At 41.7% G+C, this 25621-nt stretch overlaps 1 protein-coding gene across 1 annotated transcript in view; it reads right to left on the bottom strand.

Moving 5' to 3' along the window:
* Window positions 1-1948: 1948 nt before the first annotated feature.
* Window positions 1949-25621, bottom strand: part of LOC132820915 (superoxide dismutase [Cu-Zn]-like) — a 44035-nt gene continuing 20362 nt past the window's right edge. The window contains exon 5 of the mRNA XM_060833271.1: window positions 1949-2162. Within this exon, the coding sequence (XP_060689254.1) occupies window positions 2043-2162 (120 nt within the window). The 3' untranslated portion in view covers window positions 1949-2042. The remainder of the gene's footprint in view (window positions 2163-25621) is intronic.

Here is a 25621-nt window from a genome sequence, read left to right as displayed (position 1 = left end):
ATAGTTGCTAGATATAAATTCACATATATAAAATATTATCGGATACAATAGCTAGAAATGTACTCAGCACTCCCAAATTTTGAGTATAAAATATGATTATTTCTAACTCAGGAATCAGAAGACATAATACTTCATTTATGGTACATGATTTAAGATCTTTCGCATCTATCAAGAGGTCCTTCAGGCCTACTACATTTATGCTATCCATTCTTTGATTCATAATCTCTCAGTCATTTAAAAGTGTCTTCCCTTATTTTGCAAAGATCAAGCGTAAAGGGAGACGTGGTAGAATTCCCATTTCAAAGAAGGAAATGGTTCCTTCTTGCCGAACAAAGCTGGATGTTGTTCTCCGTAAGCATTACAGAAAATATCCAAAAGCTCACATATGCAGCCTTCAAATGAGGGGGCTGAATCAAAGTTCGAGCCAAATTTGAAAAAAACAAATGCAAGTTGTTCATTCCACTGACATTAAACTGCCCCAGATCTGCATTGCAGGACTTCTGATGCAATGAAGCACACAGACTTGACTCAGTGTAAACCATGTAATTTAAATGGACAGTAGCAGTCACACTGGATGGTGAAATTTGAATTCAATTAAATTTAGAATCAAAAGCTAACCTAATGGTGACCACCTGCTGTTGATTTTTGTTCAAAGACAAAATCTGGTTCACTAACTTCCTTTAGGGAAGGAATCTGCCATCCTTATATGGTCTGACCTACACGAGTCCAGATTCTTAATGCCTTCTGAACAGTCTAAGCAAGCGATTCAGTTGTATTAATATGCTTTAATATCTAAACAAAGAGATGATACCAGACAGATCACTTGACAATTGGCAAACACAGCCCTACCGACACTGCTAAATCCACCCTTACAGCATGTAGAGATTTGTGCCAACATTGGGATAGCTGTTTCACAGACTAGTCAAGCCCAGCTATGTCCTGTGTATAAAAAGCAAGACCAATCCAACAGTGACGACAAGGGTTGTTGAAAGTGTTACCTAGCAGCACTTGTAAAGGAAATAACCTGATCAGCAATGCTCAATTTGGGTTTGCTTGGGCTCCTGCCCTCATTACAGCTTTGGTCCAAATATGGTCAGAACAGCTCAGATCTGATGTTTGTTGTTGGATCACTTAACCCTGTCTTTTTTTTTAGTTTTGCTGTTTAGTGTGCACATAGTCCTGTGCTGTAGCTTCACCAGACTGCCACATTATTTTTAAGCTTCTGGCATGCCCTCCTGCATCCTTCATTGAACTGAGGTGGAATTCCGAGCTAGATGGTAATGGTAAAGTAGGGGATATGCTGGGGCATGAGTTTACAGACTATGGTTGAATATAATTCTGTTGCTGATGGGCCCAAAACACCTTATGGATGCCTAGTTTTAAGCTGCTAGATCTGCTTAAAGTTTGTCCAGTTTGCACGATTTTAGTGCCACACAATGGAAGTTATCCACAATGTGAAGTCAGAATATTGTCTCCACTAGAATGGTGCAACAGTAACTGCTACTGATATCGACATCAACAGATTTCTCTTCAAAATGTAGATTGGTGAGGATAGAGTGAAGTAGAGTTTTCTCTCTTGTTGGTTCCCTATGACTTGATGCATACCCAGTCTAACACCAATGTTCTTTAGGGACTGTTCTTATCTTTCTGTTGTGTCTCATAAAATTGGAAAATGTAAACGTCTTTGCAGGAATGTGATCTCATTGAGCAGTTGCATAGAAAGTTTCTAAATCTGCTCTATATTCAAGAGATTGATTAATAAAGTTTGGCAGTAATATTTAACTGGTGCACCAACATAAAATGTACATTCAAACAAACTCACATTTTGGTAACAAACTTTAATGACATTTGGTTAAAAAAAAGAACAAATTTTATATTGAGACATTTAATACAGGATAAACACATCTCTTCAAAAAATTATAACAAAACAAACACATATTTTCTGCATTGTAGTACATTGGTATATATTAAATTCAATGTGAAAACATTTTTTTACTAACATTTGACTGCTGACATGGAACTGGTTAGACATGTGTGCTTTTTTAATTGACAGTGACATCAGCTATTCCAATGACTCCCCAGGCTAAACCTGTAATAGCATTCCCTGTGATGAGGCTCTCTTCATTTTCACCCTTTCCCAGATCATCTTCCTCTGCCTGAATCTTTAGAAAGTAAAAAATGTCTACATTTAAAACATTAATACATTTAAAACAACAATAATTGACATGCACACAGATTCACACAAGAAATAAGATTAATCATTCTTTGCAATCAATGTAATGGCAATTTCTGACAATTTCCCAGAGAATTTTCTCCTTCGAGGGTGGATTGATTAAAAAATTTACTTCCACATTTGAGGGAAAATCTCAAATTATCCTTCACTTTTTGATGAAATAAGGTATAGAGATGCATATGTATCACAATTTTATTATCAGCAGTAGCACATGATTAAATGAAAGGTCTGGTTTTCAGCAGGCAAAGAAGCAAAGCCAGCACAAATTAGGTTTTTTTTAAAAGCAAGATCTCACTTTTATTACGTACTGTCATAAGAACTTAATTCTTTAGAAAATATTGGTCTCTTTTTTCCAAGTTAGATCGGGTACATCGAAAGAGAATATTAATATAATTATTACAAAAATAGGCCTGCATCAAGGCAAACCATCAAATAAATACACAATGAAACTGCACCCCTGAATGAAACTGAAAATGAAAATTTTCATTTTCAGCATTATATCAGCATTGTGTTGCCAGTCGCACTATAATAAAGAGTTTATTAATTATAATATTGAAAAAATATTTAGAAGTTAGCAATCTGATTAATGTGATTTAAGTGCATGGAGATTATGCTTATATTGTGTATAAATAATAGTTGATTGTCAATAATTTTGATTATTGTCTCTTAAAATCTTTGCTTATTGACTTGCTTTGGCAATTTCTTGTTCGTTGTTTCAGAACATACAAGGTCAAAAATCCATGCTCAACAAGTCACACTGATATGAATAAAGATTATAGATCTTTGAACATCACAGTCTGTTTCAATACCTCGGGCTTTCATGGACAGAAATAGTTTAAAAGAGGACCAAAAATGCCAACTTATAATGGCCACAGCCATCACGTGACCACAAAGGTTTCATGAAAGCAACAAGGCTACACTAAAAAAAGCTTGAGATGAAATTCATTTTCCTGATGTAATAAAATCAGTCAGAAAACAAATCCTTAGGCTCCAAGGGTGGTGTGAAAAAGCCTCCTCTCATATGTATTTGCACAATCATGAGATCCTTGCATGTTAAGGGAAGAAACATTACCTGCACATACAACATGTAAACAGGCTGCAATTTCAAATGGATCTCTTTGTGACACTTGCAGAGTGGATTTTTGACTGTTGAATTGAAATAGACTAGGGCTGGAAAGGCATTTGTTCTCCGCCTTTCAATAGGAAAAGCCAGCAGCAACACTTACTGGAAAGGAATACCAGAAAACTGAGTACTTAAATATGAGGATCTAACATTTGAATTTAGGTTGTTGTCAAAAGTAACAAATATATGTAGATTTTTACTAACCACAAATAGCTTTTCAATTTAAAATAACACAAAAAAGGCTGAAAATAATGATTGAACTCTGTGAACTTATACTACTGCTTTGCAGAATTAAGCTAAAATCCAAAGATAAGAAAGAACAATGGAGTTTTCATAAAATGAATACTGGCACATTAATTGACCCTTCAAACTAACCTTAAACTGCTACAAAGACATGACGATTTAGGTAATTAAGACCCCTTTCCCAGAGAATATCATTGGATTAGCCTGTTGTCGATCATGTCACCATATTACAGTTGATTGGACTTTTCTTGTAATTAAGACCCCTTTCCTGGGGAATATAATTGGATTAACCTGTCACTTTATAATATATGATTGGTCTTTTCCTGTAATTAAGGCTGTACTGTCTCTAAAAAATATATAAATAATGTGTAATTTTTGAATGTATTTACACGGAACACAGAAGTTTTAACCTCTGTGTTGCTGGACAGAATTGTGTCAAGGTGCCTTACTTTAATGACCTTGCTTTGTACAGACTGCATTCCGCTGATTTTTTTTGACCGATCTCGAACCAAGATAACTGCGATATTCTCTACTTTGTGATTTATTTACTTTTATCAAAGCATATGCAAGATCTGCAGTGAGAATCATGATTGTTTTGGATGAATCAGTGGGTAGACCCAGAGGATCTCAAAGCAGGTTTTATCCTTGTCACCAGTTTTCATTTTATGTTACGTTACAAGAAGGACCAGGATGCCAAAGTATTGAACATCAGGAGCTTTATTAAGGAGGTGCTCACTCTGCAGGCAACAAGATAGGCTAAGCTGTTTGCTGCCCAGAATGGCTGATAATGTTATCAATACATCACACAAACACACGACAAAGGTTGGAATCACAAAATTACAGAATTGTTCATAGAATAATCACAGAAAACTAATGGGGGTACAGGTGGCTTGGTAATGATTTGACCTGAACTGCCTAATTCATCGACAGAGGGCTTAATATTCATCATTAAGGATGAATATCGGCTGCCAAAGCTGGAAGAACAATTGGAGGCCCTTCAACATTGATTAAATAGCAGGATGCTAACTTCAGATAATGGAGAGATGACACCTCAAAAGTTCCACACTGACAGGCTGTTTTTTTTCCCCCTAGTATCAGTGAACCATCCCCAGTTGTCAAGGTTGTATTCTTTCTTTATCCCAAATAATGTATTGCATCTAAATGCTGCTTCAGAATAAATTCAATAAACTATCAGAAAATTGCAATAAATCGTCAACTGCCTGTATTAAGTAACTCTGACCACTGTTATGACCAGGCCGGACCTCTCAAAACATTTTAAAAAGATAGTCCAGATAACTTTTCTAGTTATTTTAAGCAGATGTAAGGTGAATAGTCCAGGACCAAGACAGCAGGTCGAACCCATTGGGTTTTAAACAAACAGAATTAATTTACACACAAACAAAACACCAAATTTAGGATAACATAACTATTTGAAAACCCAACCAACAAGAAAACACAACAAAGAGCTGTTCCGACTTCCTGCAACATCCCATAATACTCTCTTGGCAAAAAGGATAAATTCAAACACAGATTATTACAGGAGAGAGATTACAGAGAGAGGGAGTGAGAGAATCAATATGGAGCTGTTTCTTTGCATCCTCAGCTAAAACTAACCCAAAACGAGAAAAAACCCTGACCTGGGAGAACTGGTCACTCCCCTTTCATTGTACAAGTTTTTTTAAAATAAATAAAAGCCTTTTCAAGTGGGTATTTCCTGATATATTGGAAACTCTGCCTTTATAACCCCTCTCAACAGAAAAACAAGGACAGAATAACCTTGTTAAAGGAGCAATAGACAATGGACAAGAGGTGCAGGAGTAGGTCATTCCGCCCTTCGAGCCTGCCCCGCCATTCATTATAATCGTGTCTGATTATCCTCAATCAGTATCCTGTTCCTGCCTTATCTCCATAATCCTTGATTCCACTATCCTTGAGAGCTCTATCCAACTCTTTCTTAAATGAATCCAGAGACTGGGCCTCCACTGCCTTCTGGGGCAGAGCATTCCACACACCCACCACTCTCTGGGTGAAGAAGTTTCTCCTCATCTCTGTCCTAAATGGCCTACCTCTTATTTTTAAGCTGTGTCCTCTGGTTTGGCACTCACCCATCAGCGGAAACATGTTTCCCGCCTCCAGAGTGTCCAATTCTTTAATAATCTTATACGTCTCAATCAGATCCCCTCTCAGTCTTCTAAACTCAAGGGTATACAAGCCCAGTCGCTCCAATCTTTCAACATAAGATAGTCCCGCCATTCCAGGAATTGACCTTGTGAACCTAGTCTGCACTCCCTCAATAGCCAGAATGTCTTTCCCCAAATTTGGAGACCAGAACTGCACACAATATTCCAGGTGCTGTCTCACCAGAGCCCTGAACAGCTGCAGAAGAACCTTTTTGCTTCTATACTCAATCCCCCTTGTTATGAAGGCCAGCATGCCATTGGCTTTCTTTACTACCTGCTGTACCTGCATGCTTGCCTTCATTGACTGGTGTACAAGAATACCCATATCTTTGTACTGCCCCTTTATCTAACGACTCCATTTAGGTAGTAATCTGCCTTCCTGTTCTTGCCACCAAAGTGGATAACCATACATTTATCCACATGAAACTGCATCTGCCGTGCATCTGTCCGCTCACCTAACCTGTCCAGGTCACCTTGTAATCTCCTAACATCCTCATCACATTTCACCCTGCCACCCAGCTTTGTATCATCAGCAAATTTGCTAATATTATTACTAATACCATCTTCTATATCATTAATATATATTGTAAAAAGCTACGGTCCCAACACTGATCCCTGCGGTACCCCACTGGTCACCGCCTGCCATTCTGAAAGCGAGCCATTTATCACTACTCTTTGTTTCCTGTCAGCCAACCAATTTTAAATCCAAGTGAGTACTTTGCCCCCAATACCATGCACCCTAATTTTGCTCACTAACCTCTTATGTGGGACTTTATCAAAGGCTTTCTGAAAGTCCACGTCCACTACATCCACTGGATCTCCCTTGTCCATCTTCAGAGTTACATCCTCAAAAAATTCCAGAAGATTAGTCAAGCATGATTTCCCCTTCATAAATCCATGCTGACTCTGACCTATCCTGTTACTGCTATCGAGATTGTCGCAATTTCATCCTTTATAATTGACTCCAGTATCTTTCCCACCCCTGAGGTCAGACTAACTGGTCTATAATTTCCTGCTTTCTCTCTCGCTCCTTTCTTAAAACGTGGTACAACATTAGCCACCCTCCAATCAGCAGGAACCGATCTTGAATCTATTGAACTCTGGAAAATAATCACCAACGGATCTACGATTTCTACAGCCACCTCCTTCAGTACCCTGGGATGTAGATCATCAGGCCCCAGAGACTTATCAGCCTTCAGTCCTAACAGTCTCTCCAACACTAATTCCTGGCAATATAAATTCACTTCAGTTCAGGTCCTTCAGCCACTGTTACCTCTGGAAGATTGCTTGTGTCTTCCTCAGTGAACACAGATCTGAAGTACCAATTCAACTCTTCTGCCATTTCTTTGTTCCCCGTAATATATTCCCTTGTTTCTGTCTTCAAGGGTCCAATTTTAGTCTTAACCATTTTTTTCCCTTTAACATACTTAAAAAAGCTTTTACTATCCTCCTTTATATTTTTGGCCAGTTTACCTTCGTACCTCATTTTTTCTCTGCGTATTTCCTTCTTAGTAATCCTCTGTTGTTCTTTAAAAGCTTCCCAGTCCTCCGTTTTCCCACTCATCTTTGCTATGTTATACTTTTTCTCTTTCGACTTTATATGTTTCTTAACTTCCCTCGTCAGCCACGGCCACCCCTGCCTTCTCATAGGATCTTTCTTCCTTTTTGGAATGAACTGATCCTGCAACTTCTGCATTATACACAGAAATATCTGCCATTGTTCCTCCACTGTCATCCCTGCTAAGGTATTGCACCATTGAACTTTGGCCAGCTCCTCCCTCATAGCTCCATTGTCCCCTTTATTCAACTGAAATATTGTCATTACCAATTATAACCTCTCCATTTCAAATTGCAGATTAAAGCTTATTGTATTATGGTCACTACCTCCTAAAGGCTCCTTCACTTCGAGGTCCCTGATCAATTCTGGTTCATTGCACAATACCAGATCCAGAATTGCCTTCTCTCTGGTAGGCTCCAGCACCAGCTGTTCTAAGAATCCATCTCGGAGGCACTCCACAAAGTCTCTTTCTTGAGGTCCAATACCATCCTGATTCTCCCAGTTTACCTGCATGTTGAAATCCCCCATAACAACTGTAGTAACATCTTTGCAACAGGCCAATTTCAGCTCCTTATTCAACTTACACCCTACATCCATACTACTGTTTAGGGGCCTGTAGATGACTCCCAAGAGGGTCTTTCTACCCTTAGAATTTCTCAGCTCTATCCATACTGGCTCTACATCCCCTGATTCTAGGTCGCCCCGCGCAAGGGACTGAATAGCATCCCTTACCAACAGGGCCACCCCACCCCCTTTGCCCATCAGCATTAGGCAGCAGCATCACATCACAAATCCCAGAAAATAGAAGGATGTAATGTAGCAGTCTCATGGCTCTAAATTCAGAATACAGCAGCTGTCCTGATGATGTATCTACTCACCTTTCCAGTTAACACTATGTAAACAGCCTTGTCTTCAAATTAAGAATCACATTATTGTTTTAGAAATCCTTGTTGCATGATTGATACAATTAGAATGCATAATGTAACCTGGTGCTGAAGAAGGGTTATAACCAAAACGTCGACTTCTTCATCTCCTAATGCTGCTTGGCTTGCTGTATTCTTCCAGCCTCCTGTCTGTCTACTTTGAATTCCAACATCTGCAGTTTTTTTTGTCTTTAATGTAACCTGGTGGCAGTATTAATTTTGAAGATTTGACAGGAAATATACAAGCTCAACCCTTCATATGCAGCAGCAGGAATAATGTGAAAATGAAAAAATGTTCAAATACTTGTTTTACTGCAGCACTCTATGGATACAACATACAGTACTTTTGTTCTGGGATCTAACACTTCACATTATACAATATCAGCAAGTCGAGTGGATGGTGCAGCATTATTAAAACACACAGAAATTGCACACCTTTAAACAAAATACATAATGCATGTGGCACCAGAGAATACAGAAAGTGTCAATATAGAAAGCAAAGGCCAGAACAAATTGTTTGGCATTGAGAAGCTAGATCCAGTGCAAACTAATATGCAAAAACTGAGTATACTCTACCTGATGCATATGAAAGAATGCATTAGCATACTGTAGTACCAAAACAAGTCTTTACCACATTCAGATTATGGGCCCTCAGATGCAACAATAGCACAAATTGTAAGCAAAACTGAAAACCATTCTTCCACTTTGCAAAATGAATTGCACAGAAATGTGGCAATTAGATCAAAGGTATCCATGGGACTCAATGTGAGCGAACAGCACTAAAGAGGTTTGTGCAAGGTTTGCCACCCCACTTATGATTTGCTGATGAAATCGGAGAAAGATGATGGAGTGGCTGGAAAGGATGTACAATGAGTCACATGTCACAGGGTATCTCATAGAGCCAGACCCCAGAAACGAACACTCCTTTTGCACTCTCAACCAGAAGCCTGTCTCTTCATCTGTCTTTGTTATCCAGATTTCCAACACTTTTCCATATTGAAAACTGATGCCAATCTTCTTGACCTAGATGCAGTGCTATCATTATTCAGAATACAATAGTTAGAACACCTGTACCAGTCAAGATCTCAAGTTCAATGAGAGGAATATGGAGAACTACTCTGGTATGAAAATCAAACTGCTAAATTTGAGGTGGGCTATTTTCCTAGAAATTCAGAGACATTCTGATTAGTACATACTTTTAAGTGTTTACAGACAACAACCCACTCACCTACTTTCAAACTTCTGCCAAGCTTGGCAGAAGCTGCTGAACGTGTATGGTTTCCATTCCAAACCTGGTACAGGTCATACTAAAGTTATGTAAATACCGATGCTCTCAGACAGAAGAATGACCCCACTGGGAACCCATTCCTGCCCTCTTGGAGGGGTGTCTGGCTGACTTCTTTCCCTTGGCCATGTTTCAAGTCAATGGCATAATTCTGACCCAAATTTCCTATGACAATCAGACCAAGATTATTGAGTGTCACAGGATGAAGTGGTGATTCAGATGCAAAATAGTTTGCCTCACTTCTGCTATCTATCTCAGGAAAGGACTTCAGACACCAAAGACATCAGGAGAGACCACACCATTACTGGAAGGTTGAACATCCAATAACCCAGCTCCAACTGACGAGGGAGCCCTAACTGACACATCCAAGGAACAGGAAATTTGACGTTTCGGGCTAAAGCCTTCGTCCTGATGAAGGGCTTTAGCCCGAAACGTCGAATTTCCTGTTCCTTGGATGCTGCCTGACCTGCTGCACTTTAACCAGCAACACATTTTCAGCACTATTACTGTCCCAGGATGACGGTTATCATTGATGGTTGCTGTTGAAATGATAAGAAATTAGCTTTGGTTAAAGCAAGGAATCAGCTTTGCTCTCATATAGGGTCCTAGTCACATCTAGAGATCCTTGCAATTAATTTTACAGTTCTTGACAATAACAGGACTGAGCAATTTCTTGTACTCAACGATGTCTTCACCAAGGTCATGCACTCTACTTGCACCTAAGACCAAAATGCCTCAACAATAATCAAACAGTTTGTGTGTGATTAGTTTGTCTAGTTTGTCATATTGGATTCAGAGTGAACAGTGGCCCAACTTCAAAAGCATGATACTACAGGAGCTTTGCAAAGTCTGTAGCAGCGCCAAGAGCTGCACCACCCCAAAGCCTCCAAAGAGTAAAGAATGGTGTGAATAATTCAGTCATGTTCTGCATGATCATCTGCACACCTTGCCTTCTAAAAGTAAATGAAAATGGCTTGTGTATTGTTCGGAGCTGGTTTATGCATTTAACAGTATTCCACACGTCTCCACAGGCTATTCCCCACAATATCTCTTCTTTGTGAGGAACCGTTTCTGCCCTGGACCACTTCCTTGGGTGCACCACATCTGATGATGATGATGGCTAGACCAATTAGAAGATAACCAGACCTCACACAAGGCATGCAGGATGGCATCCAAGGGGATTTGAAGAGAAGCATTGAGAAGAACATTAAATGATCACAAGTCAGAACTGACTTTTCGATCAGTGCAAGGGTACTTCTCTGAAATCAGACTATTAGGTACTGGAATAAGATACAGGAATGTGTTGGACTTTGAACTCCAGAGTTATCACGTGGCTGGACACAGGTGGCCACATTTATACTGTTGAGCAAAGAGGTGGAGGGCCTGTCTCTTAGGTATGTGTAGTGTGTCTTTCCAAATTGCAAAGAGGTATTTTTGTACAGACCAATGCTGCACACTATCCACCTTGACTCTTACTTATGCTACCTAGGCATGTCTTGGCATGCTTTTTTGATGCTGAGTGTTGGGGATCCCCAGTGAAGGGCTCTCTGCACAGGAGTTCTCCCACTTTCCATCTGGAATCTGGGGTGGAAGCCGTTGCATGCAGCAGTCCCACATAACTATAGATTTTGGTGGTTCCCGAACTCCCAGCCCAATTGGTTATTTTGTGGTGCTATGGAATCCATTGACCATGTTTATGTTGGTTGTTGCCAGATGCAATCATGTTTTGGTTTGCTATGGTTTGGTTGCGCTACAGCCCTATATTCCAGATCTTTGGGCATCTGGTGCAGAGGGATGTGAGGAAATATTAGGACCTCCTCGTTGGTCTGCTTCTGGGCCTGACCAGGCTGGATATAAAGAGGTCTAGGCAGTAATCTGTGGAGGGGTTCATCTCTACTACCCATTTGACCTGGCATATCCCTTGTTTTACAGTCAGGTAAGTGTGACAACTCTTGTTCAATGAAGAGTGTAGAGAAAATGCCAGTATTAGGACCATAAAAATGAGATGGCAATTTGTTGAAGATACAGTACAGAACATCATGCAAGCTATAGACAAACTTAAGGGATATGACCTCAAAGCCATGACACACATGCAAGTAGAACTGCTGTCAGATATGGAGCAGGAATTTGCTCTCTAATTGTTCTCTCATTTGTAAATAGCTGTGAAAATAGGGATCAGGAGTATGTTTTGTAACCATTAGATATTGCTGAAGACGTTGGAGACTATAAACCTCTACAGAATTGTTAGTATAACATGAAATTAGATCACACAAGAGGTCCAAAGATAATGAAGCAAGGATTCTTTATTCCACAGGCACCAGGTAATTACTAATATGTAGAATGCAACAGCAAAACATTAAGAAACATACAATGGAACATGCTGAGAAAGGGTCACTCAATCTGAAAAGTTAATTATAATTTCCCTTCACAGATGCTACCAGATATACTGAGTTTTTTTCAGCAATTTCTACTTTTGGCTCTGATTTACAGCTTCCACAGTTCTTTCGGTTTCCATGAAGAGTTTCATCAGAACTGATGTGAAATGTGGAGAGGAAGCGTTTATGCAATATTGTGGGTTTGGGGTGAGTGGAGGGTGGAGTACTGGGGGAGAAAGAAGGTTGATAGCTCAGGTTAAGTGATCAGGATGTGAGAATGGTAGAACAATGGTGTATCTAACTGACAAACTGGAAATAACAGACAGTCCCACTGGGATGGGGGGAGGGAAGAGAGGCCAAGCTGACAGAAAATGTAACAAGAAAAGGAAAGAATGGGAGTGGGTTCACAATTTGAAGTGTTGAACTCAATACAGAGGAACATTAACTATCCAAACACAATTATCCTAAGGAGATCTCAAGGTCCCCCGATAGAAACATTACATCAAAGACTTGTTTCCAACAGTCATCGCATCTTTTGTTTACAGTGATTAAACAGGCACGGTCTCCAAATGACTGACCTCCCACCCTCTTCTCTCTTTCTCCCCACACTGTCCCTGGAGTTCTACACAGGAGTGTACTGTAACCTCCCCCCACCCCACCACTTCCCCAGATAATCTCTCTAACATTGTCCTGTACAGGGGAAAGATGGAACCTGTCAAAAAGTTGCAGTTAAAAGTTGTGTGTGTGTACTATTTGGAGACTTACCCCAGAAAGGCAGCTGCAGCAGCAGTCTTGTTGGTGTACTGTCCGGCTGTCCCGGAGAGGGGGCAGGGGGCAGTGTTGGACAGGGCTGGGGGTGGGGGGTTTGGATGGAATTGGGGGTTTGTGGAAGCTGGGTGGGCAAGGCAGTGTTGAATGAGGTTTGGGGGCAGGGGGTGTTGGACGCCTATGTCGTTCGGATAAGCGAGGTTCCCCTGTATTAAGCCCAAAAGGTTATAAAGTGCCTACTCTGAAAATGACATATTGTTCCTCCAGTTTACTCCATAATTCATTGGAGCATTGCAGCATACCAAGGACAGACAAGTGGGCATATGAGCAGGATGCTGTGTTAAAATGACCAGCTACAGGAATGTTGGGGTCATGCTTGCGCACAGAAAAGGCAAAGCGGTGACTCAATCTGCATTTGGTTTCTCTGGAGAGTAGACCACATTGGCCACAGCAAATACAAATACACAAGATTGGAAGAGGTACAGGTGAAAAGCTGTTTGGGCGCTTGGTCGACAAATAGACTATGGTGTCCCAGAATATATTAGCATGAATAGCAGACAGAGTTGGGATGAAAGAAGTATTTCCAGAATGGCAACCTCTATCTAGTGAAGTGCCACAGAAATCAATTATTTACAAAATAAATAATTTGGATGAGTGAAGTGAAATTGCTACCTTTATGTTTGCAGATGACACCAAATAGGTGGGAAGACAGGTGTCGAGGATGATGCAAGGAGTCGACCGACAATTTAAGTGTGTTAGCAGATGGAATATAATTTGGGAAAATGTGAGGCTCTGCACATTTACAGAAACAAATAGAAAAGCTATTATTTAAATGGAGAAAGTATAGAGGGATTTGGGGTCCTGATACTCAGTTCAGTGAGTAACAGGAAAAGCAAATAAACTGCTGGCATTTATTTCAAAAGAAACTGAAACTATACACATTGGTCAGACCACAGCAGAGTCAGACACCATGGAAACACACCCTTCAGTCCAACTTGTCTGTGCCAACCAGACATCCCAATCTGACCTAGTCCTATTTGCCTGCATTGGCCCATATACCTCTGAACCCTTTCTATTCATATACGTTTCCAGGTGCCTTTTAAATGTTGCAATTGTATCTGCCTCCACCACTGCCTCCAGCAGCTCATTCAATTCACACAGAGGTGGCTCTCTGACCTCTTAAATGTTGCCCCTCTCACCTTAAACCTGGATCCTCTAGTTTTGGACTTCCCTATCCCAGGAAAGACCTTGGGTGTTCACTCTATTCATGGCTCTCATGATTTTATAAACTTCTATAAGGAACACTTTCGGTCACTTTATTTAAGGGGATATATACTTCTATAGTAGGCTGTCCAGAAAAAGTTCACTTAGTTGATCCCAGGTACGGAGAGATTTTCTTCAGAGGATGAGTAAGTTAGGTTTGTACTCATTGGAGTTTAGGATGATGAGAGGAGACCTTACTGAAACATACAGGTTTCTTAGAGGACTGAACAGAGTAGATACAGAGAGGTGTTTTCCCCTGGTTCCCCAGTAAACAACATCTCCAATTTATCTAATCATATGCTTTCTCCATATTAGACCGAAACTAAAAACATCCATCAGCCAAGTTTGTTTAATGCACATAAAATTAGTGATTTATTGTAAACAGACTTATTCAACAATGATACAAAACTGCTTAACAGACACTGTTTGTAATGTGAAAACATAAATATTTAACCCTGCAAATAACTCAAAATGTACAAACACACGGTAAAACGTGAAAGAAGTTGGTCAGTAAGTCTCGCTACATGAAAGATTAAAGAAAGTATAAAGTGTGGAATGTTCAGATCATTATCTGATCTGATGTTCTGGCAGATAAAGAAGGATATTGTCAAGCGTAAGCAAATACAAATAAGATTGGATCTTTGTCAGCTTGATCAAGAAAGATTGTATCAAAGATTCTTCCGGATCTATTTCAGGCTGTCAATAGGTTTTCGGACTGCACCAGGTTGCCAGGTACCACACCGGACTCCCAAAGAAATTTTCCTTTTTTCCCACAGGTTCGTCACCAGCCAGAAAATTTAAACAAACATACAATCTCTAAAGCAGAAGCTGCAATCTGCTATTCTTAAAGCCTGGTAAAGCTCTGCTGTAAAGACGCAGTTATCACGAAAGTTATGACTTTCAAGAAACATCGTTAAAAAAAATGCTCCACTGTTCCTTCAACTGTTTAAAAAGAACATCATTATCCACTATCCTTCAAACACAAGTCCAAAAGGTCTGTTGAAAAAATCAAGCTACATAACAAATGTGTTTCTCTTTTTTAAAAAAAACATTAATCCTTGGAATGCGGGCATCACTGGTTTGGACAGCATGGATTGCGCTTTTCTAGTTGCCTTTGAGTGGTGGCGATCTACATACTTGAACTCCTATAGTTTGCTTGGTGTAGGTACACCCACATGCTGTTAGGGAGAGAATGCAAGGATTTTGACCCAGCAACACTTAATAAACGACAACACATTTCCAAGTCAACATGGTGAGTGGCTTGGAGGGGTATGAACAGGTCATATGACATCATGTTGTACAATATTCAAAACTGAGGATTCCAAAGGCTAGTCCCTCGCAATTAAATACAGCTGTGCCTCAAACGCTAATGCTTAGGTCATACACAGGGATGGTGATGGAGGGAACTGGGACATTGGTTGTAGTATATAATCGGTATGTATTAGTATGTATGGTTGCTTCAATAGTCCATAGGACAACTTTACCAATTTTAGCATGTTCCCATATGTTCCAAGATCAGCTTGGACAGTGTCTGCTTTTGTCAGTTTCCCATGCATCCGGGTTAGTATCAGTTTTATTCTGAGGCTGTGTTTATTGATAGCAGACATTCACACATGCATTTAAATGAGTTTGGCTTTAAACTTGGTGTGGCTGAGAAGAAGAGAGAGAAATTGCACCAATGAAGGGGAGGGAAACAGGGTACAGCTAAGGTGATGGAGGTGTCAGGAAAAGAGAATGAAACTGTGAAAGGGGAGGAGGACGGTACAGCTGTGAAGAGAGGAAAGAAGTTGTAGTAGCAAAGAGGCCTCATTTTCCCCTAATTCCCTCATCCTCATTATCATCGCTCCCCTTCATTTCCCACTTCCTTCCCTTACATTCTCATTCTCTCCAATCCTCACTTCCCCTTCCACCCCAACCTAACTCCCCACCAGCTCACTCCATCCCATGTCCTCATATCTCCCTGCTGAACTTCATTAAAATACTGCACTTCTTTTCTGTGCATGTGCACTTCCTTTGCATTTGATGACATCAGAATTATGTGCAATGATTAGCGAATCTGGAATTATATGCATACGTTTCCAGATTATCTGCAACTATGTACGTGTGCCAACATGAAGATTCTGTAGATACTGCTTTCTTCTTATCCAATTTTTCTGCAGTGATTTGATGCAACTGCCTAGTTTTTTAGGCCATTTCAAAAAGGTCAGTTAAGAGTCACCTATGTTGCCACGTATCTGGAGTCACCGTGGAAGACCATGTAAAGACACTAGATTTCCTTCTCAGATGGAAATTAGTAATTCAAATGGTTTTCTTGACAACAATCCAATAGTTTCTTGGTCATCATTACTGAGACGAAGTTTGTATTCCAGATTTACTTATTAATTGACTTCAAATATCTCCAGCTTCAGAGGTGGGACTTTAAACTTATTCTTTGGCAGAATTAATCTGGGTCTCTGGATTAATAATCTAGTAATCTTGGGGGGGATCTAAGATGGCGGCGATCTGAGAAAATGGCACTGCACAGCTTCGCATCGCAGCAGGAGCAGGACGGTCCTTTAACCCGCCCAACCCAGGTCATCAGGATTTCTTGGGGCGTTGGAAAGATTGTGGAGCCCCAAGAAACATTTAAAAATCGACTTACCTGTATTTTCAGCTGTCCAGAACTGCCTAAAAAGAGAGGCGGAGCATGCGAGGCCGGGTCTGCAGCTCAGCCTGCAGCAGCCTCAGAGCCGATTACTCTCCAGGACCTGGTGAACCAGCTCTCGAAATCTTGCGAGACATTGGGGAAACAGATTGAAGAGAAGCTGGTGAAGAGAAGAGAAGCTGGTGATTGAAGAGAAGAGAAGCATTCCTGATGAAGGGCTTATGCCCGAAACGTCGAATTTCCTATTCCTTGGATGCTGCCTGACTTGCTGTGCTTTAACCAGCAACACATTTTCAACTGTGATCTCCAGCATCTGCAGACCTCATTTTTTACCTGAAGAGAAGCTGGCTCCAGTCTCTCTCATGCTGCAGAAGCATGAGCAGCAGCTGGGAGACCTGGAGAAGAGGATGGATGAGGTGGAGCATAGGGTCACAGTGGTGGAAGCTGATGCCAGTTCATTCAAGGATGAGATCCAAGCCCTGAAGACGCAGGTTCGTAATTTGCATGGCCAAGTGGATGATCTTGAAAACAGGGGCAGGAGAAAAAACATTCAGATCATCAGTCTGTCTGAGGGTAAGGAAGGTGAGCAGCCTGTGGAATTTGTTGAAGAATGGCTTCTGAAATTCCTTCATTTGGAGGCTGGCATGAGAGGATTGAAGATAGAGAGGGCTCACTGGATCGCAGCACGGAGGTCGGGTCTGGGTCAACGCCCTCTTCTTTTTGTGGTGCGGTTCCATCATTACCGGGATAAGGAGAGAGTCATGGAGACTTCCAGACTCCAAGGGAAGGATCCAAAGGTCCCAACTTACAAGGGATCTAAGATCATGTTTTCTCAGGACTTTTCAGCGGCAGTGATCCAGAAACGATAATCGTATGATGGTGTCAAGAGAAGACTGAAGGAGCTTGGGATTCAGTACTCCCCAAGATATCCAGCAGCACTTTGGATCACGTTAGATGGATCCATGAATCTCTTTGACACATCGGAAAAGGCAAGAGACTTTGTGGACATACTAACCTAACTTAAACAATTGTAGTACGTATAAATATTGTTGCCTGGGTATGTGTTTATCATTCTGAAAAAAATGGAGGAAACCTGGTTGGAGCTTTGTTTTTCCCTTTTTTTTCCCTCTATTGATAATAATTTGGTTCGAACTATGTCCGGCTGTGCTTAAGATGTACATGTTAAATTTCTAAGTTAGGACATACCAAAGGATGGAGGGGTATTTATTCCCCTTTTTTTTAAAAATCAAAGAATTTTTTTTATTCATATCGATATTCGATGGGGTGTTTATTCTTTTTAGCTTGCTCTTGCGATGCGGCTCTAGCTGGGAGAAGTGAAGGTGGTTGAGATGGTTAGATGCCTATTTATGGGCAGTTTGGGACAGGTAGTTGCCCTCTTCAGGCAGAGGGTGAGTTCCCCTACTCAGCGCTTTTGCCACTTTATATATTGGTTTGTTTTCTGGTTTTTGTTGTTTTTTATTTTTAATAATTTTGTAAGTTTTATAATTTTGTATGTTTGTTAAATATAGTGGTTTTAGTTTATGTAGTTTTTATATTTGGTGGACCATGCGACACTAAGGCTCAGTAATTTGTGGTTTGGGTTCCTCCGCTCTGGAATTTAAATGTAATTGCAGAAGATTATGGCTAATGATTTGATTAAATGGTGTAGCTGGAATATCAAGGGAAGTCACTCACCAATTAAGTGGAAGAAGGTACTCTTGAGTCTTAGAAAGGAGAAGGTGAATATTGCTTTGTTACAAGGGACACAAATTACAGCAGAATGGCTTTTACCGAGTTTATTTTTCATCATTTAATTCCAGAAGTAGGGGAGTGGCTATATTGGTTAGGAAAAACTCTCATTTAAATTGTTGGAATGTGTTAAAGACATATACGGGAGGTTTGTAATTCTTAAAGCCTTGATAAATGGGGAAGAATATGGTACTTTAAATGTTTATTGTTCCCCAGCTCATCCTCTTAAATTCTTGGTAGATGCTTTTTCTAAACTGATAAGTCTCAAGTCTCAGCACATCATCATGCTTGGGGCAAGCAACGAGGTTCAGGCCTCTGGCACGGAGCCTGGCCCCGTTGCTCAGAAGGGAAGGGTGGAGAAAGGTAGAGCGATAGTTCTTGGGGACTCGATAGTGAGGGGTACAGACAGACGGTTTTGTGGGGGCGACAGTGACTCACGTTTGGTATGTTGCCTCCCAGGTGCAAGGGTACGTGATGCCGCTGATCGTGTTTTCCGGGTCCTTAAGGGGGAGGGGGAGCAGCCCCAGATCGTGGTCCACGTTGGCACCAACGATATAGGTAGGAAGAGGGATGAGGATGTCAGACAGGCTTTCAGGGAGCTAGGTTGGAAGCTCAGAGTTAGAACAAACAGAGTTGTAGTCTCTGGTTTGTTACCCGTGCCACGTGATAGAGAGTCGAGGAATAGGGAGAGAGAGCAGTTGAATGCGTGGCTATAGGGATGGTGCAGGAGGGAGGGATTCCGGTTTCTGGACAACTGGGGTTCTTTCTGGGGAAGGTGGGACCTCTATAAAAAGGACGGTCTACACCTGAACCTGAGGGGCACCAGTATCCTTGGGGGGAGGTTTGCTAATGCTCTTTGGGAGGGTTTAAACTAACTCCGCCGGGGCATGGGAACCTGGACTGTAGCTTTAGGGTACAGGACCTTGAGTGTAGGGAGGTTATGAATAATGCAGCGATCTCGAAGGAGGGTGCCTGTAAACAGAAGGGTGGATTGAAGTGTGTATACTTCAATGCCAGAAGTATAAGAAATAAGGTAGGTGAACTTGCAGCGTGGGTTGGTACCTGGGACTTCGATGTTGTGGCTATTACAGAGACGTGGGTAGAACAGGGACAAGAATGGCTGTTGCAGGTTCCAGGGTTTAAATGTTTTAGTAGGATCAGACATGGGGGTAAAAAAGGGGGAGGTGTGGCATTACTTGTCAAAGATAGTATTACAGCAGTGGAATGGACGATGGAAGAGGACTTGCCATCTGAGGTAGTTTGGGCTGAGGTTAGAAATAGGAAAGGTGAGGTCACCCTGTTAGGTGTTTTCTACAGGCCTCCTAATAGTCCTAGAGAAGTAGAGGATAATATTGCGAGGATGATTCAGGAAAAGAGTGAAGGTAGCAGGGTGGTTGTTATGGGGGACTTTAACTTCCCAGATATTGACTGGGAGAGCTATAGCTCGAGTTCATTAGATGGGTCGGTGTTTGTCCAATGTGTGCAGGAGGGTTTCCTGACACAATATGTAGACAGGCCAACAAGAGGTGAGGCTATACTGGATTTGGTTCTAGGTAATGAACCAGGCCAGGTGTTAGACTTGGAGGTAGGTGAGCACTTCGGGGACAGTGACCACAACTCGGTGACTTTTACTTTAGTGATGGAGAGGGATAAGTGTGCGCCGCAGGGCAAGAGTTATAGCTGGGGGCAGGGAAATTATGATGCAGTGAGGCATGACTTAGGATGTGTGGATTGGAAAAACAGGCTTCAAGAGAAGAACACTAATGAGATGTGGGGATTGTTCAAGGAGCAGCTACTACGTGTCCTCGATAAGTATGTACCAGTCAGGCATGGTGTAAAGGGCCTTGTGAGGCAGCCGTGGTTTAGTAAGGAATTGGAATCCCTTGTGAAAGGGAAGAAGGCAGCATATGTAAAGATGAGGCGTGAAGGTTCAGTTGGGGCGATAGAGAGTTATAAGGTAGCCAGGAAGAATCTAAAGAGAGAGCTAAGAGAAGCGAGAAGGGGACATGAAAAGTCTTTAGCTGGTAGGATTAGGGAAAACCCAAAGGCTTTCTATAGGTATGTCAGGAATAAAAGGATGACTAGGGTAGGTATCGGTCCAGTCAAGGATAGTAGTGGGAAGTTGTGTGTGGAGGCGGAGGAGATTGGAGAGACACTAAATCAATACTTTTCATCAGTATTCACTCAGGAACAGGACACTGTTGCTGACGTGAATATGGAGTCACAAATGATTAGAATGGATGGCCTGGAAATATGCAGGGAAGAGGTTCTGGGAATATTGGAGAGGATGAAAATAGATAAGTCTCCTGGGCCTGATGGCATTTACCCTAGGATCCTATGGGAATCTAGGGAGGAGTTAGCAGAGCCATTGGCCTGGATTTTTATGTCGTCATTGTCAACGGGAATAGTACCAGAGGACTGGAGGATAGCGAATGTGGTCCCCTTGTTCAAGAAAGGGAGTAGGGATAGCCCTAGTAACTATAGGCCAGTGAGTCTGACTTCAGTGGTGGGCAAAGTCTTAGAGAGAATGGTAAGGGATAAGATTTATGAACATCTGGATAGGAATAACGTGATCAAGGATAGCCAGCATGGTTTTGTGAAGGGCAGGTCATGCCTCACAAACCTTATTGAGTTCTTTGAGAAGGTGACTAAGGAAGTGGACGAGGGTAAAGCAGTAGATGTTGTGTATATGGATTTTAGTAAGGCGTTCGATAAGGTTCCCCATGGTAGGCTAATGCTAAAACTACGGAGGTATGGCATTGAGGGTGCATTAGAGGTTTGGATTAGGAATTGGCTGGCTGGAAGGAGACAGAGGGTAGTAGTTGATGGACTAAGTTCATCTTGGAGTGCAGTTACTAGCGGTGTACCACAAGGATCTGTTTTGGGACCATTGCTTTTTGTTATCTTTATAAATGATCTAGAGGAAGGGCTTGAAAGCTGGGTAAGCAAGTTTGCGGATGACACAAAAGTCGGTGGAGTTGTGGATAGTGAGGAAGGAAGTGGTAGGTTACAGCGGGATATAGATAAGTTGCAGAGCTGGACAGAAAGGTGGCAAATGGAATTCAATGTAGCTAAGTGTGAAGTCATTCACTTTGGTAGGAGTAACAAGATGATGGATTACAGGGCTAATGGTAGGCTACTTGGTAGTGTGGATGAGCAGAGGGATCTTGGTGTCCATGTACACAGATCTCTGAAAGTTGCCACCCAGGTAAATAGTGCTGTGAGGAAGGCATATGGTGTACTGGGCTTTATTGGTAGAGGAATTGAGTTCCGGAGTCCTGAGGTCATGTTGCAACTGTATAAGACTCTGGTGCGGCCTCATCTGGAGTATTGTGTGCAGTTTTGGTCGCCGTACTATAGGAAGGATGTGGAGGCATTGGAACGAGTGCAGAGGAGGTTTACCAGGATGTTGCCTGGAATGGTAGGAAAATCTTATGAGGAAAGGCTGAGGCACTTGGGGCTGTTCTCATTGGAGAAGAGAAGGTTTAGGGGAGATTTGATAGAGGTGTATAAGATGATTAGGGGTTTAGATAGGGTCGACACTGAGAACCTTTTACCGCTAATGGAGTCAGGTGTTACTAGGGGACACCGCTTTAAATTAAGGGGTGGTAGGTATAGGACAGATGTTAGGGGTAGATTCTTTACACAGCGGGTTGTGAGTTCATGGAATGCCCTGCCAGTAGCAGTGGTGAACTCTCCTTCTTTATGGTCATTTAAGCGGGCATTGGATAGGCATTTGGAAGTTATTGGGCTAGTGTAGGTTAGGTAGGATTCGGTCGGCGCAACATCGAGGGCCGAAGGGCCTGTACTGCGCTGTATCTTTCTATGTTCTATGTTCTATAAGGGGAGATTTTAACTGCCTCATGGATCCCACAGTAGACAGGTTGCCTAAAGGTCCCTCGATACCCTCTGCACAAACTAAACAGTTATTGGGTCTGTGTGGGGGAATTAGGGTTGGTGGACGTCTGGAGGTGTCTCCACCCTACAGGTCAGGCTTTCACATTTTTCTCCACTCCATATAGATGTCACACAAGGATTGATTTTTTTTTCTGACCCCTGTGGTGACCCTGGATCTGGTGGCATTCTGTACAATTGGTAATATTGCCATCTCTGATCATGTTCCAGTGTACCTCAAGGTTAAGATTAAGGATGTTACAGTGGATTCAAGGTACTGGCGAATGGACCCCTTTATTCTCACGGACAGTAAGTTTGTGGAGTATTTCTCGAAGGAATTTCGGGCACTCCTAGACATCAACATAGGCTCGGTTGATAGCTCATCTGTTCTCTGGGAAACTGCCAAAGCTTATGCCAGGGAGTTAGTTATTTCATATTCCAACAGTAGGAAGCGGCAGAAGGGGGAGCTGCAACGTCTCCTTAAAGCACGGTTGAAGGCAGCTAAGAAGGCCTACTTTGACAGACTCTCGTTGGTCCAACTCCAGAGGATTACGGCACTGCAGTCTGCACTAAATTCCGTGCTCACGCAGACGGCAAAGAAGCAGCTGGCTTTTGCAAAGCAAAGGTTATACGAGCATGGTGACAGGCAGGCAAACACTTAGCATACCTTGCCAGAAAGAGAAGTGCTCCACAAATCATTACAGCGATTAGGGAAGGGTCTGGGAACCTAACATGTGATTCTAAAAAGATTAATGTGGTGTTCCAGATATTCTACTCTAAGTTATATCAGTCTGAGAATTGTGAGGAGGGGCAGGCCAAAATGGAATCCTTTTTTTTAAAAAAGAGATCTGAAGCTCGCAGGTGTGACTCCCGAACAACAGTCCTTTTTCAATGTCCCACTATCAGAGCAAGTGCAGGAAGCTGTGAGGCAGCTTGAGAGTGGAAAGGCGCCCAGTCCTGATGGACTTCCCCGTGAATTCTATAAGAAATTTATAAGTATACTGTCAGACTCGATGCTGAATATGTTTAATGATTCATACAGTCATGATTGTCTCCCACCATCTCAGAGAGGCCAATATTTCACTTATCCTGAAAAAAGGAAAGGATCTGGAAGACTGTGCTTCATACAGGCCCATCTCGCTCTTAAATGTGGACCTTAAGATCCACTCTAAGGTTCTCGCGTTAAGGCTGGAGACTGTGTTACCCTCTATTATTAAAGAGGATCAGACGGGCTTCATAAAGGGTCGCAGATCCTCCAATAATGTTAGGAGGCTGCCAACAGCAGTCAATACAGGGATTGGTGATTTCTTTAGATGCAGAGAAGGCATGTGACTGAGTTGAGTGGCCATACCTTTTCTATACTCTAGACCAGTTTGGTCTGGGTGAAGTTTTCATGAGATGGGTAAAGGTTCTCTACAGTGTACCTCTCACTGCGGTCATTACCAATGGGGTACGATCAAGCAATTTTAATATTTCTCAGGGCAGCCAGCAGGGCTGTCCCCTTTCACCATTACTTTTTACGTTGGTGATTGAACCGTTGGCATTCGTGGGGATCTCAATATAACAGCTCCAGAAGTGGGGTCAAAATTACATGAGATCTCACTGTATGCAGACGATGTTCTAATTTTCTTGATAAATCCAGCCATTTCAGTGCCTTGCCTAATACAATACATTCACGCGTTTGGCGCTTTTTCAGGGTATAAGATTAATTTTGCTAAATCAGAGGCTATGCCTATGGGTGGTCTTAGGAAAGAGCTGGCTCTTGAAAGTGACTATAGATTGCCATTTAGATGGTCACAGGGGGGTTTTGTGTATTTGGGCATATTCATCAGTCCTGTTCTGGACTGGCTGTTCAAAGCCAATTTTACTCAATTATTTGAAAAAATTAAACAAGATCTCCAAAGATGGGAGGCACTTCCAGTCTCGTGGTTGGGTTGGATAGGATAGCACTAAAGATGATATTCTCCCTCGTTGGATATACCCTATACGAATGCTCCCCCTGATTTTCAATAAACAAAACACGCAGGAGACTGAACAGCTCCTTTATCTGGCACTGTAAATGGTCCCACATTAAATTAGCCAAACTGCAGTTGCCTCACAGATTGGGGGGAGTAGATCTTCCAGACATCAAAAATTACCAATTAAGCTCGCTTTTGACCTACGTGAGTGATTGGGTTTGTGGGGACCCTCTTTCAATATGGCTAGATATCAAAACCTCCCAGGCAAGGTGCCCCCTTACCAGTTTGCTGCTTTTGGACAAGGTGAGGACAGCAATATTCTCTAACTATTACCCAATAGTCATCAATACTGTTAAAGCATGGAGGGCAATTCGGCAGAGGGAAGGTAATATTGGCAAAATATCTTTGTTTACACCTTTAGTGGGTTTTTAACCGGGTTCAATAGATTCAGAATTTAAACGTTGGGCAGCTAGGGGTGTATCTTGCACGGGTGATTTATTTGAGGGAGACATAATAGAGACCTCTTGTTTTTTTCCAAGTTAGGGATTTTATTCAAAAAAAAAAGACTACACTTTTGACTGATCCCTATATATTTGACATTGTACCCCTCTTTCTAAGGGCTAAGAGCACACTCTGTCAGTACTTTCAATCACCAATTGGAGGGTGCCACCTCAGATGAGTCTGATCGACTCTGCAAGATGTGGGAAAGAGAGCTGGATGTTGAAGTTTCTTCAGATGCATGGGAGAATATTTGGGAGAATGCAAGGAAGATATCAATTTGCAATAGGACCCATGCTTTACAGTTGAAGATTCTCCACAGGGTCCACTTAGCCGCAGATCGTTTGTCAAAATTTAAACCAGGGATATCTTCAGCATGACCCAAGTGCAAGGTCTGCACGGGCACTCTTACTCATTGTCACAAGGCCAAAGACAGTCTTCAAAACATATTGGAGCACTGTGGCGGGTGCAATAGAGAGGATTTTAGGTGCAGGGATGGAGAAGGATGCTATTTCTCTCCTTTTGGGCCTACCCATTGTATTTCCTGCAGATGCGCATAAGAAAAAAAACTTTTCAATATTCTTACGTTCTGTGCAAGGAAGAATATCTTGCTAGGTTGGATATCCGAAAAACCCCCAGGCCTGTCGGATTGGCGGAAAATTGTCCAATATCCAGGGAAGAGGAACTGTGAATGTATGAGTGTTTTGTTTGGCTGGGCTGAGTTATTACTATTTATTTGTTTGTTGTTAGGTATTTATTTAGTTAAATAGTTAGTTTAGGTTTTTTAAAATTTTATATTTCTCTATATATGTTTATACCTTCGTACATTCATGGGTTGGGGATTTATTTTATTATTTGGGTTTAGTTTTGTACTATTTTTGTACTGTTTTGAATTGCATTGTTTTGTATTTGTTGTAATATTTAAAA

The sequence above is a fragment of the Hemiscyllium ocellatum genome, chromosome 12 (genome assembly GCF_020745735.1).
Source record: "Hemiscyllium ocellatum isolate sHemOce1 chromosome 12, sHemOce1.pat.X.cur, whole genome shotgun sequence".
NCBI lineage: Eukaryota > Metazoa > Chordata > Chondrichthyes > Orectolobiformes > Hemiscylliidae > Hemiscyllium > Hemiscyllium ocellatum.
The sequence above is the reverse complement of the archived record's forward strand: the minus strand, read 5'-3'. Positions and strand labels throughout refer to the sequence as shown.